We start from the raw sequence: 14,764 nt of genomic DNA, 5'->3' as shown, positions 1-14,764 counted from the left end.
GCTTCCTATTTCATTTCTAGGAACACTTTGAGAATGTGCCTGCACTTCAGCTCTGAGTAACACAATTTTGATCATTGCTTTGCCAATCTTGTCATCAGATAAGCACACTCACTTTGCCCTTTGCAATTTAGTATTTATTTACACTTGACACTTGTGGCTCCAGTATCCCATTAAACCCACTGAATTCAGGTTTTCAAATTGAGCTGTTCCACCTGCTACTGTAAGACCTGGCATGCAGACATGGGCAATTGATGAGCTCTTCATATACGCTGATGCTCCTGACATTTCTATCTTGTACTATGAGTGAAAGGTACTATTCTCAACCTGAACACTGAAAATAGGCTTTACATGGTACATCATTTCAATTTATTGAGTCTGTGGATTTCTTCATCAGCATTAATTTTTGATATATCAGGCATTACTGGTTCATTACTGGTTCACAGAAGGCAATCTGTTGACCCAGAATTCAGTCCCAAAACTGAATAAATTTTAAGAAATTTTTCTGTGTTTGCCTACATGTATGTATATGTACAACATGTGTGGAGGTGCGTATTGAGGCCAGATGATGGCATTAGAGCCCCTGGTACTAGAGGCATTTGTAAGCTGTGACTTGCGGACTGGGAACTGAACCCATGTTCCCCAAAGAACAGCAAGTGCTCTTAGTCAGTGAAAAATCTCTACTGGCCACTCACCTATAACTTTTGAATATATAATCTGCAGCACTAAGACCAGGATTTCCGCACTAGTTGTCTGATCTAGTTTTGTTTATCCCACAATTATAACACACCAATATCCATACACGTTCAAAACACGTCTCTTTGTATGAATCTGAAAACCCAAGTCTTCAAGACCACACAGATCACCATGTGTACCTCACCTCTGGGGTCTTGGTGATACTTGAATCTGTGTCAACATTGTCTTACCTGGCATTTCCTTTAGGAAATGTCTTTGCAATTTCCTTAGATCACATGGAATAAATTCCTTCTGGAAAAAGTAGAAATGCCAATACTGATAGCAAGGTGTAGGAATAAGGATGTATTTGTTACTTTGGGTTGGGTACTATAGCCCAGAAATAAAGAAACACAGCATTATCTGGATTCAGTGGATTCCCCCCCCCCCAAAAACAAAAGTACACTGATGTTTCTGGTGGCACATACCTTTAATCTCGGTACTAGGGAGACAGAAGCAAGTGGATCTCTGTTAAGTTCAAAGCCAACCTTTTCTACACAGTGAGTCCCAGAACACAGTTTAAAAAAAAAAAAAAAAAAAGAGGGAGAATTAGAGAGGAGAGGGAATAGGATTTAACCAACACATTGTATACATATATGAAAGCCCTCAAATTATGCCCAGGGGGTGGGGAGATGTCCAGGTTGTGATATACAGGTTATTTCAAAGAAAAGAGTAAGACACGCAGCAGTAATACTGAGAGTATATGTAGATTTACTGAACTTGAGAATAACAGCATAGAATACATTCCACAGAATAGGAGCAGACTCAAGTGTGTACCTCTGTTTGAATCTGTAAGTTTTCATTAAAAAAGGAGAGTTCATTAAAATGGCAGACCTATCTTCTAGTGATTATAGGGAATGATTTCCTATGTTAGCTAGAAAAGTTTCTATAACCTCAAGATGGTCCCCAAAGTCCAAGTGCTGGCCTTTCTTGGTTGTTGAGCTCTGAAGATAAGTTACTGTGGCTCACAGTCATTCTTTTCTGGCCTTCTTCCTGCATTACTTCTCTCTGAGATACATGATGTCCACAAACTTTTGTGGAAGGCTGAAGGGCAGGAGATATCATCTTTGGTAACTGCTTCCAGGTGGTGGAGTTCTATAGTCCCTGTAGCCCCTGAAGGCTATACTACATTGTTTAAAGGTTCATCACTATTTTGAGTCCTTATGTGTGTTTTATGTGAATTAGGATAAGCATTTTATCACACTGTTCACATGCAGAAGGTTTGGTGCTGGTGTAAGTTCTTTCATGCATTTGAAGGAAACAGGGATAAAGGAAGTAGATATTGTTGACACTTATAGGGGTTTTCCACAGCATGAACAGACTGATGTCTCTTAAAGGAACTCTGTCGGCTGAAGGATCTGCCACATTGTATGCACTGATACGGTTTCTCTCCAGTATGTCTTCTTTCATGTAATCGAAGGTAAGAGTGATGCCTAAAAGCTTTACCACATTCTTTACATTCATAGGGTTTCTCTCCAGTGTGGCTTCTTTCATGAAACTGAAGATAACTCTGACGTGTAAAGGCTTTACCACAGTGTTTACATTCATAGGGTTTTTCTCCCGTATGAGTTCTTTCATGTAATCGTATGGAAGAATGGTATCTAAAGGCTTTCCCACATAGTTTACATTCATAAGGCTTTTCACCTGTATGAGTTCTTTCATGCATTTGAAGTAAAGAGGGGTAAATGAAAGACTTACCACACTCTTTACAATTATAAAATGTTTCTCCATGCATTATTTTATGTCTATGATAGGAACTCTGAGATTTGAAAACTATATCACATTGTTTACATTCATAGTGTTTTTCTCCAGTATGAACTTTTTCATGTAATCGCAGGTGAGTAAGTCTGCTAAAAGCTGTACCACAGTGTTTACATTCATAAGGTTTTTCTCCAGTATGAATTCTTTCATGTGACTGAAGGGCATTGAGACATCTAAAGGCCTTACTACACTGTTGACACTTATATGGTCTTTCTTCAATATGAATTTTCTGATGTCTTTGAAGAGAATTGAAAGAACTCAAAGTTTTACCACATTGGTTACATTCATAACATTTTCGTACAGTTTGGCTTCCTCCACACTCCTTGTATTCGTAGTTGTGATGTCCATTGTAAGTGAGGTGATATAGTCCATAGGATTTTAAACATACCTCACACTCAGAAGGTCCATTCACAGTGTGAGTTTCCGTGTATCCTTCTATCCTTGTAAGATAATTAGAGTCCTGTGGCTTCTGTTCACAGTCCTCAGGTTCATACTGTGTATATTCAGAGTGAGATATGATGTGCCTATTAAAATGAAATAAATGACACGTGAATATTTCTCCACATACATTGCTGCTCATACTGAGATTCATTTATGGATAAGGTTGCACCACCCTGACCACCTTCTTCAGTATCAGGGTATCTGTAAATGTAACTGCTGTAAGAAATGACAAGCCCATCAGTGATAGTTGTTTTACTACTGTTTACCTATTAGACCAACTTTCTACCCCAAAAAAAAAAAAAAAAAACAAAAAACAAAATATGTGCTTTCACACAAAATATCTGAAAATAAATGGACTGATGGTTCTGCAATATGGTTCCCATAGGCCTATGATCAAATTAGTAGAGTTTGTTAATGCAGGGTCCCAGAACTGGTTCTAGGTTAAAGATTAAACAAAAAAATACTTTGGGTGAAAATTCTCTACTGATAAATGAATTTAAAGCTGGGATTCTTTGTTTTGTTAACTTGTTAAATTTTCATGGCACAGCAGATGAAGAAAAGGCTCAGGGTTAAGAGAACTGGCTGTTCTTCCAGAGAACCCTGATTCAATTCCCAGATTTAACAATCCAATTCCAAAGGATCTGATGCCCTCTTCTGGTTTCCAAGGGCACAGTATGCATGTAGTGCACAGACAAACAGACAAACAAAACACCCATATACAATAAAATAAAATAAAAACAAATAAATCTTGCCAGGCAATGGTGGTGCATGCCTTTAATTCCAACACTCAGGAGGCAAAGGCAGGTGGATCTCTGTGAGCTGAAGGCGAGCATGGACTACAAAAGTAAGTTCCAGGACAGCCAGGGCTACACAGAGAAACCCTGTATTGAAAAAACAAAAATAAATAAATAAATATTTTAAAAAATCTTAAAAACAAAAATTTTACAGCACATTAAAATTTCTTCAAGGAATATTTGCTTGCACTTCTGAATGCAAATTACCTTATATTTACTTCAGGATCTTCATAATGTTCTTCAATTTTCTGGTCTTCACATTCATATCCTAAAATATTGTCACAGAAAATGTGTAATTAAATTATTAGAATGTACATTGCAACTACACCTAATTTCTTCACCACATTCTTCCCTTTCCACATCCAAATCACTGTGACCATCAATAACAGAAACACCTGCTCTCTAATTACGGAGTGAAGGTAAGATGATAGCCTGCCTCACCTATGGCAGTGAAGTTCCTGCAGGTTTCCAGCATCACATCTCCATACAGAATCTTCTGAGAAGGATCTAGCAAATCCCACTCTTCCTGGGTGAAGTTCACAGCCAGATCCTCAAAGCTCACCAGATCCTAAAACATTCCATATTTGTATATAAAAGGGTGGATGAGAATGACACATCTGTCCATGTCTGAGAGTGCGACAGCGTAACTGTGGTTCCCACACACTCATGCATGACACAGGAGTTCTAGAAAAACCACTGAGTGGTGTTCAGAGACAGCAGACAGATCACTCTCCTCATTACTGCGCCCAGGAGGAGAGGCACTGCTTCCCCACCCCATTCCCCTTCTCCAGCCATCTCCACTTCTTGTCCCAGGCACACCCTATCATCCGATACATACAAGAGCATTAACATTAGGGGTCAGGAGGCTGGCTGTCCTTGGAAATTCATGCTCAGAGTTTAAGCTTCTTCCTCCATATTCCTAACATTCAAAGAAATTTCTGAAAACAAGGTTAAGAAAAAAAGAATACATACAAGTAATAGAATCTCTGGAACAAGTACTTTGGAAATATTCTTAAGAATATGGCAAAGTATACCCAACAACAAACAAAAAAAGCAAACCCTAGAGAAGAGAGAACTAATTTTCTGAAATACTCCATAATCATATACACTCTTTAAGATAAGTATTTAGTGTGTGTGCATTTATTCACAGGGGCACACACAGCACTGTGAATGTGGGAGTCAGTTTGCTCCTTCTACTATGTGGGCCCCAGGGATTGAACTCAGGTTATCAGGCTCAGTGGCAGTTGTGTTGACCAACTGAGCCATAGCACTAACCCAAATGTGTGGTGGAATATCAAGATGTGTTACATTTGTTTATGCTGTGGAATAGTTGTACAAATTTAAAGTTATTTTTGTACACTGTATATATGTGTTTACTCCTGTTTAAGGCATTGTACCTATGCAGTTCATTTGAAAACATAAGGTAGCCGGACAGTGGTGGCACACGCCTTTAATCCCAGCACTCAGGAGGCAGAAGCAGGCGGATCTCTGTGAGTTCGAGGCCAGCCTGGGCTACAGAGTGAGTTCCAGGAAAGGCACAAAGCTAAACAGGGAAAGCCTGTCTCAAAGACCAAAGTTAATTAATTAATTAAAAAGAAATAAAAATAAAAACATAAGGTAAAGTTCTAGTTTCTGAAAGCTATTATTATTATTATGAACTATTTAGGATAATTAAACACAGGTTAGTAGTTAGTCATCTATAACAATCAAATTTGTAGCTATGTTAGGCTTATTTTCAAGATCATACAGAGATATATTTTAGATAAATGTCTTCAAACACTTCAAAGACCTACAGAATATGGCATTTAAATGTCTTGTTAACTTAAGGCTTTTCATGACAATGAGACACATCTGTTCCTGGTACATCAATTTCCTTCACAAAAGGATGATGGGCATCAAAAAAACTCCATAGGAGCTTGCTTTCAATGTGGCAAGGTTAGTATTTGGGCAAGAAACTCTTTTGCCTTCACTGTTATAAAAACTGGACATGCATGACCCACAGGAAAGTGACTGCTGAATTTTGCAAAACATGGGATGGTCCTTCAGAAGAATCTGCCAGACATTCTGCAGGACAGAGAAAAGAGACTGACAAACTTTGCCAATACAAGATAGGACAGTCCTTCAAATTTCCTGCTTCACTGAAAAGTCTGCCAGATATTCTGGGCCTGTAAGCTGAAGATGGACACTCCAAAGAGGAATTTTGGATGACTGTCCAGGCAGCAAAATGACTCTGTTGTTAGATAATACTACATCCTTCTGGGGGTCTTTGATGGAGTTAAAGACTAAATAGTTAGTTATAATTTTCCTTAGTTATTAGTAAATCAGATATAAAACTTCAGAATTATTAAGATAGATAATGGAGTATTTTCTTTGAATTTGCTAAATACAAATAAATGGACTGAATATCATAAATGTAATTCTTACTTGATAACTGTTTTTGTTGTGTACAGTTTTACTATGTTAAAGTTAAAACCTTTCATTTGTATTTAGACAAAAAGGGGGAAATGTGGAATATTATTTTAAGATGTGTTACATTTGTTTATGCTGTGGAATATTTGTTTAATGATGCAAAGAAGTGTTGCAGTCTTTTATGTTGCATTTGTTTAACTCTGTGAAGCTGTGTTACTTTGCTTGTCTAAAACACCTGACTGGTCTAATAAAGAGCTGAATGGCCAATAGCAAGGCAGGAGAAAGGATAGATGGGGCTTGCAGACAGTGAGAATAAATAGGAGATGAAATCTGGGAGAGATCAAGGAGGAAGAAACAGAAGGGACCAGCCACCCAGCTATACAGCCAGACATGAAATAAGAAGGAAAGAAAAAATATACAGAAATAGAGAAAGGTAAAACCCAGAAGCAAAAGATAGATGGGATAATTTAAGTTAAGAAAAGCTGGCTAAAAATAAGCCAAGCTAAGGCTGAGCATTCATAAGAAAGAATAAGCCTCCATGTGTGTTTATCTTCTCTTTAGGATGCTGGCTGAAGCCTAAATGTGGTTTTTCTGGTACTTTGGGCCTATCTGCCATGGGACTGATACACCAATTTAACTCATGTGGCATTGCTTTCTCTTCTCTTACCTATCTCCACTTCTTGGCAGCTGCCAGAGCTTACAGCTTGCCAATCCTGAGGGTAAAATTAAATTAAATTAAATAGAGAATGATGATTTAAATAATGTGTAAGGTATGCATAAGAAAAATAGGAGGATATAGGTATCTGATTCAATCAGGGTTCTCTTGAGGCTAGAACTAAAAGAACAAATAACAAGGAGAGTTTATTAGATTACCTTATTTAAATTACAACTTACCTGATCCAGCCTGCACAGTCCAACAATGGCTGTCTCCATGATGGAGAGGCTCCATCCACGATGACTAGAAGCCTCAGGAGCTTCAATCAGGTGCCAAAGGTCCAGAGCACACCTGGACAGCTTCTGCTCTTCAGTCCACACTGGAAGGCCCAAGAAGCTGGGTTCCAAGTCAGTGAAGGATGTGGTGGCGGCGGAACAGCAGCAGCAGTAGCAGCAGCAGCAATGGACAGATGCACTCACCAGCACGAAGGGAAGGCAGGAGGAAAGCAACACTGCTTCTTCTTTGGACTTCTCTCTACTGAGGTCACACTCAAAGTGCCACCCACTATACGAAAGGGTCTTCTCGCCTCAGTTAGTCCTTCCTGAAATCCCCTGGCAGACCTGCACAGAGACAGGCCTCTTAGTTGATTCCAGAGCCAATCAAGTCAACTGAAGATTAGCCATCATACAAGCAATCAGCAATATCCAGGACCTGTGTTCCCACTGAGAATGCTCCCTCACACTCCACCCACAACCTCCGGATCCATCTGTCTCCACCCACAGGCTCCTCTCAGACCAGTCTTACCTGTGACTAGATGTGTCTTGAGCTCCATTAGCAGCAACCTGCACTTTCTTCCCTATCACACTGCTGGCCAAATCCTAGCACACAGCTGCTTCGAGTTCTGCTAAAGCCCCTGGGCTCAGAAGGGTGACCTGAGTGGGACCTCCCTAGGCTGAGGCCCAAGCTCGCTAAAGCCACATATGGTAAAAGTTTCCAATCTGAGGTTTAGAAGTGGCTAGCTCTGGTATTTTAGTTGTTCTTTGTTTTTGTTTTTGTTTTCAGGATGAGGGGGTTGTTTTGTTTTGGGTTATGGTTTTTCGAGATAGGGTTTCTCTGTGTAGCCCTGGCTGTCCTGGAACTCACTCTGTAGACCAGGCTAGCCTCAAACTCAGAGATCAACCTGTCTCTGCCTCCTGAGTGCTGGGATTAAAGGTGTGCACTATCACACCCAGAGGTTAGCTCTGTTTTTATTGTTCTGAGCTTTTCCAGCATTACTTTATTACGTGTATCATCAGGCACCTTTCAAAGAGCCTCTCTGAAGCCCAGTGACTATGCTCTATCTTTACCTTTCTATTGTCCATGTTCTCACCATGCTCTTGTCATTTCGCTCAGTGTTTTATTTATAAAGATTGCACAATGTACCAAAGAAAACCAAGCAATACAGCCATAAAAATCAAGAAGTAAAATGACAAAGGGAAAAAAATCTGAAATATTGAAATGGGAAAAAAATAAGGAAGATCCACACAGTTATGAATTTACAGCCAGGCGGTGGTGGCGCATGCCTTTAATCCCAGCACTCGGGAGGCAGAGCCAGGTGGATCATTGCGAGTTCGAGGCCAGCCTGGTCTACCAAGTGAGTTCCAGGAAAGGCGCAAAGCTACACAGAGAAACCCTGTCTCCAAAAAAAACGGAAAAAAAAAAAGAATTTACACCATGTTGAGTGCAGTAATGCACACCTTTAATCCTATCATTCGAGAGGAAGGCAGGAGATCTTTTGAGTTCGGCTAGCCTGATCTACAGAGTGAGATTAATTAATAGAGACTTGTCTTAAAAATACAAAAACAAATTTACACCAATCTGGTGCCATGTGTTCCAGAAAAGCAAACACTTCTGAATTTAAACTATGAGGCCATCATCTTACCACAACATAAATTAGGTGTGCACATGCACACACACACACACACACACACACACACACACACACGCACACATTATGTGTATATATACTACATTTTCACTACTCATTCATCATTGATAGACATCTAGGCAGTTCTTATATCCTATACTTTGAATAGAGCAATGATGAGCATGGTTGAGCAAACATCTCTGTAATAAGATAGAGAGTCCTGTGAGTATATGCCTAAGAATATTATAGCTGTGGTGGCTTGAATAAGCACAGCCCCCACAGGCTCATAGACTTGAATGCTTAGTCATCAGAGAGCAGCACTACTTGAGGATTAGGAGATGTGGTCTTGTTGGAAGATGTGTCACTGGGGGTGAGCTTTGAGGTTTCAAACGTCAAAACCAGGCCCAGCGTCTCTCTCTTCCAGATTCAGATGTAGAACTCTAAGCTACTTCTCCAGTACCCTGACTGCCTGCATGACACCAGGCTCCCTGACATGATTATGGACTAAACCTGTGAAACTCTAAGCAAGTCCCAATTAAATGCTTTCTTTTATAAGAGTTGCTATGGTTATATATTCTGCTTCACAGAAATAGAACAGTGACTAAGACACTTGGTCATATGCAAGTTTTTTAAAAACTGTTAAATGAATAACCCACCACTCTGATTAGATTTGAGGCATGCTTCACAAGAGGGAATGCATACCTGGTATTGTAAATCTGGCCAAAACCCACAGCTGAGGTCTTAGCCTCTAGGAGTAATCTTACTAATAGTGTTCAGCTAAACTGTCCTGAGACCAGATTACTTTCTAAATATTTATGTTCATACCCATAAACAATGAAATGATACTCCTCCCTTTGCAATGAATGTCAGTGAACATAGGGTGCATGGGTGTTCAAAGCACCAAGAATAAGTGATGGTTAAATGTTCAACCCTAAACAGGACATTTTTTTAAGTTTTTTTTTTAATTTTGCTTTTGAAATTTTATTTATTTTTATTTATGTGTGGATGTTAAGCCTTCATGGGATTTGTTTTTGGTTTTTTGGTTTGTTTGTTTGTTTGTTTTGGCTTTTTTGAGACAAGGTTTCTCTGTATAGCCCTGGCTAGCCTCATATTCAGAGATCCTCCTTTCCTCTGCCTCCTGAGTGCTGGGATTAAAGGTGTGCCCCGCCACCTTTCAGCTCTTTCATGTATTTCTGTGCGACATGTTTGTACTGTGCCCACAGAGGTCAGAAGATGAACTGGAATTACAAATGGTTGTGAGCCACCATGTAGGTGCTAGGTATTGAACTCTGATCCTCTGGAAGAGCAGCCAGTGCTCTTAAACTTCTGAGTCATTTCTCCAGCCCCAAATAGGACATTTATACCACTACCTCTCAAGGATCACAGCAGAGGAAGGGTGAAAATGTAACGGCCAGAGGAGGGGGGAAAGGCTGTGAAACGCTGACTTCTGGGTATGGCAGTCAATGCTGTCATGACTTCACAGTGGTTGTGGTCACCTCCAATGGGATTACATAAAACAGCACCTATTAATAGTCAATTATAGGTCAAAGGGGCATACAGTGTACTACTCTTCCTTGAATTACTGACCACTGAAAGACTCTGGAGGAAGAAGTCATTGTCTTTAGTTGTGTGCCCACTGAGGTGCCTACCAAGCTTCCATGAATAGTTCCTAACTCATAGGTGATCCTGGTTAACTCAGGGGTTCCAAGAGAAAATGGAAGAAAGGAGACACCAGTGACTGAAAGGGAATTGCAGGGAATAAGGCAGGACTAGGGCTGTAAGGGCTGTTAGAGGACAGGAGCCACAGCATGCATTTTAGACACTCATGAAATTGTTAAAGGGGAAATTTGTTAACAGTTATAAAAATCTTAAGGAAAAAAGTGTTCTGGTTCATACTTACTATTCCAGCATTTTGGAAGCAGCAGCAAGAGTCAGGAGTTCAAGGCCATCTTTACCTACCCAAGGGTCTCCCTCAATGTAATAAAGAAATCAACTAAACCAAATCAAAAACTTATGTACCACAACCAAGTAGAAATTAAGACAGGTATGCAAAACCAATTAAAACTTCAAAATTCAGTTTGTGGATGAAGTTCAATGGCAGAGCACACAAGGACCAGAGTTTAATTCCCAACACTCATCCCATTCCCCCCATAAAGTTAAAAATCAATGTAATCTATCATCAACAAGTAAATAACAAAAATCCTATGATCAGGCTGGAGCAGCACTGCCTGCTCTTCCAGAAGATCCAGGTTCAATTCCCAGCACCATGGTGGCTCTCAACCATTTGTAACTCCAGTTCCAGGGGATACAACACCCTCCTCTGTAGTCGGACTTTCTTTGTACCACCAGTTCTCAAATAATGACGTGGCTTGGCCTTAGCTTAGGCTTTTTTCCAACTAGCTCTTATAACTTGAACTAACCCATTTATATTAATCTACATTCTGCCATGTGCATCTCACTGGCTTAGTTCCAAGCACCTCAGATTCTTCCCAAGTTCCTCTCTCTCCCCAGAAGTCCCACCTATTCTCTCTTGCCTACCTATTGGCCATGCAGCTCTTTATTAAGTCAATCAAAAGGCACCTTAGGTAGATACACATCTTCACAGTGAACAAAACAATTATCCCACAACACTCCTCTGTCCTCCACAGGCACCAAGCATGTATATGGTACACAGACATAAACGCAGGCAGATAAATATATAATATAGAAATAAATTTAAATTATATGATTATACAAATAATTGGGCGGTGGAGGGTGAGGGGGACTGTATGTCAACAAAAGGGGAAAGCTTTTTCAGAAGAAATAAAAAAGAAAATCTCAAAAACCAACAAAAGTTCAAGAAACTAATGAGATACTATAGCAAACATGTAGGATACATAATTCCATCCTATGCCTATACCTTGGCAATGAACAATAGGATGTGAAAATAAAAATACTATACTGTTTGTAATACACAGTACTGTAAGGAATACACAAAGAACTACAGACATGCTGGGTATGGTGCTGCACACACTTGGGAGGCACAGGCAGGCAGATTGCTTTGAGTTCCAGGACAGATTGGTCTACAAAATTCCAGGGTTCCAGGTCAGACACATCACACAGTGAGACCTTGTCTCAAAAAAAAAAAAAAAAGAAAAAGAAAGAAAGAAAAGAAAAGAAAACAAAAGGGGGAGGGGAAGCCTGCAGACATTAACCACAAATTATTTTTTTTAAAATACATATATATTTATATGGGTGTTTGTTTGCTCCACATTTGTGCCTGGTACCCATGAAGGCCAGAAGAGGGCTTCAGATCCCCTCAGACTGGAGTTTCAGATAGGTGTAAGCTACCATGTGGTCATTGGGAATGGAACTCCAGTCCTCTAGAAGAGCAGCGAGTTCTCAATCACTAAACCATCTCTCCAGCTCCAAACTACAAATCACTAATGAAAATAATCTACTTAATAAAGAGAGTGCTACTGCAGAATCCTGGATATCCATATCCAATATATGTTCAGTGTTGAGATCAGGTTGTGCCCTGTTCCATGTTGTGAAAAACAGTGGCTTTCTTTCTAGGCAGTGCCTTGCCCTGAAACTCCATTTGACTCCATTTTAAGAGAAGAGAATGACTACAACCCCTAGAGTAGATCCACAACAATACTACCTGTTCACTCAAACAGCAAAGACTGATAAATGGCTTATTCCCGGGAACAGAAAGGGAGCCACTCTATAAGTTTATCAGGGGCACATGAGTGTATTAAAACGCTATCAGGGAAACCAGGGCCAAGAACCTGCCAGACCAGGAAAGTATATAACTCCCTCTCCTGGCCTCATAAAGTGACGGACACCAAGCAGGAGGATGGCTGGACACCAAGCAGGAGGATGGCTGGCCCCAACCCAACCAAACTATCATCTCATACTTGGCATGTATGTGAAGAAGGGACAGACAGGGAACTCCTTTCCCCAAGGTTTCAAATAAACTAGGTCCAACCTCTGTTAGCCCAGCCTCTCCACTGCCGATCCCTCCCAATCTAGACCTGGACCTGAACCCAGTTGCCTATTCTCAAAGCCTGGTTCCACCTTCTATCTAGCAACTAGAACTCTGTAGCAGGGCTGACAAAACTGAGTCCTCCCTGGGGCATCCTAGGTTTGAGTTCCTTAGCATACCAGTACAGGCTCTACCTGCATGTCGTCTCTCGGCCCACTCCTGTGCTTTTCTTTTACTTGTATTCATTTTATAAACTACATGTATGCACAGCTATACTGTGCTGTGTGATTTAAGAATATTACTAATTAAGACTGGAATAAACCTGCATTAGCCTTGTCTCAATTACCACAGTAAGTGGAATTATCTGAAATTGCTACCTTCAAAACCACTGTGCCTTTTGAATTTATTGTTATTCAAAAATTTTCTGACACTATGAGAAAATACAAATGTGTTCATCTATATCTAGCATACCACACTCGTGATAGGAAGTCTTAATAATAAGATGTTGGCTCTCAGTTTAAACTAGCTCAATACACTTCCAATAAAATCCTAAAAAAAATATTTATCATAACAGGGAACATAAAAGGTGCATGGAAATGAAGAAATGATGAACACAATACAAAAGACCCAGCTGCAACGCTTCCTAACTACATTTCCCATCAGACTTCAGTACTCAAAACAATGCACAATTTGGGGGAAAATATTAACACATAAACAGAAATAAAGACAAAAATATAATCAAAGTATATTTGACAGAAGAACAAACAGACTACAACAACAACAAAAATCAGTGAGAAAAGTCTTTTCCACAGCTGTTTCTGAACACCTTTGCAAAGAAACTCACTGGACAGACTTGACAAATGTCGCAAAATTAACCGAAAAAGGATCCTACATCTGCGTTTGGAATGCAAAGTTCAGTACTTCTAGAAGACACCACAAAGAACCTCAGTCTAGCAAGCTGCCTTCCAGCGCAGCCCCAAAAGGCAGGACAGGCGCGACCGTGACGTCACCCGCGCACAGGCTCCCCGCCCCCCCGCAGGGCGGGGCCTCCCGCTCAGCGCTGGCGCGGAAGAGAACCATCAAGGCGGAAGCGCCCACAGGCCGCCGGGCAGGGCCCAGGTCGCTGGGCAGGCGCCGCGTCCCCGCGCCCGCTCCCCCCGCCCCGGGGAAGACCCGGCACACCGGCTCCCGCGGCTCAGCCGGACGCTCCGCCCCGGCTGGGGACAGCGGCCCCGCGCTCACCATGGCGCGGCCGCCGAGCTCGTCCGCGCTCCCCTCACAGCTCCGGGCAGCGGCACCCGCAGTGACCTCGCTCAGCCCTGTGAAGAACCCTTAGCTAGCATGGCGGCCGGAAAGAACACTGCCCCCACCCCCTGCCTCCCAGAAGCTTCTGATTGGACAACCTGCCTGAAGGCTCTGGTTGGCTAAAACTGCTTTGCGTGAGCTGAGTGACAGGAACAGCTCCTCTAGGCGCTCCTTAGGCTGTGAGCTTTGAAAACATTGTCTTGTGTTGCGATGGCCAGCAGGTGGCAACATAGGCCCACGGCTCTTGTGTACTTGTAGGCGAGCCTTGCTAAATAACCCTGGCCAGTGAAAATCGTTGTCAGTGTCAAGCCAATTTTGTGACGCTGAGATACCTAGGAACAAGTCCACTGGGAAAAAAAAAAACTAATTTTCGGTCCCGACATCTCAGGAAGTCATTGTGCCACAGCTTCTCCAGAATATTTTTGGTGAGAGTCTTCTTATATAGCCCACAAGAGCCTCAAACTTTCAATCCTCCTGCTTCAACCTGCTAAGTTCTGAGATCATAGGCCCTAAGCCATCATGCGTGGGCATAATTTTTTCTTGAACAGTCATTAGAGAACTTGTAACTTCTGGAATGTCCTCAGATACTTGAGTTCTTCACATGTAAAACAGGAGAAAAAATTTAAGAGTATGTAACTGAGGGGCTTAGAGAGATGGCTCAGCAGTTAAGAGCACTGGCTGCTCTTCCAGAGGTCCCCGGTTCCATTCACAATACCCACATAGAGGTTCACAACCTTCTGTAACTCCAGTTCCAAGAAATCCAATGCCTTCTTCTGGCCTCCATGGGCACCAACCAC

General features: G+C 41.3%; 1 protein-coding gene across 2 annotated transcripts; it reads right to left on the bottom strand.

Annotated features, from left to right (window-relative positions):
* Nucleotides 1-1,420: 1,420 nt before the first annotated feature.
* Nucleotides 1,421-14,024, bottom strand: LOC114686972 (zinc finger protein 14-like). 2 transcript variants are annotated; one of them, XM_028861674.2, is made up of 5 exons: nt 13,905-14,024; nt 7,029-7,409; nt 4,167-4,293; nt 3,933-3,993; nt 1,421-3,014 (listed from the first exon to the last, which is right to left on the bottom strand). In XM_028861674.2, the coding sequence occupies exons 2-5, from the start codon at nt 7,065-7,067 to the stop codon at nt 1,973-1,975; spliced, it is 1,269 nt and encodes a 422-aa protein (XP_028717507.1). In that variant the 5' UTR covers nt 7,068-7,409; nt 13,905-14,024; the 3' UTR covers nt 1,421-1,972. The 2 variants fall into 2 exon arrangements, with proteins under 2 accessions (XP_028717507.1, XP_028717509.1); XM_028861676.2 differs by lacking the exon at nt 13,905-14,024 and adding an exon at nt 10,596-11,357.
* Between the last annotated feature and the right edge of the window lie 740 nt (nt 14,025-14,764).

The sequence above is a fragment of the Peromyscus leucopus genome, chromosome 17, assembly GCF_004664715.2.
Source record: "Peromyscus leucopus breed LL Stock chromosome 17, UCI_PerLeu_2.1, whole genome shotgun sequence".
Lineage (NCBI taxonomy): Eukaryota > Metazoa > Chordata > Mammalia > Rodentia > Cricetidae > Peromyscus > Peromyscus leucopus.
The sequence above is the reverse complement of the archived record's forward strand: the minus strand, read 5'-3'. Positions and strand labels throughout refer to the sequence as shown.

What these genes read in the sequence shown, in the direction of transcription:
- LOC114686972 (XM_028861674.2), bottom strand. Translation starts at nt 7,067, where the DNA reads ATGGAGACAGCCATTGTTGGACTGTGCAGGCTGGATCAG. An exon ending in CAGGAACTTCACTGCCATAG is followed by an intron (nt 3,994 to 4,166) that starts GTGAGGCAGGCT and finishes ACAATATTTTAG; the next exon opens with GATATGAATGTGAAGACCAG. An exon ending in GATCCTGAAGTAAATATAAG is followed by an intron (nt 3,015 to 3,932) that starts GTAATTTGCATT and finishes TCATTTTAATAG; the next exon opens with GCACATCATATCTCACTCTG.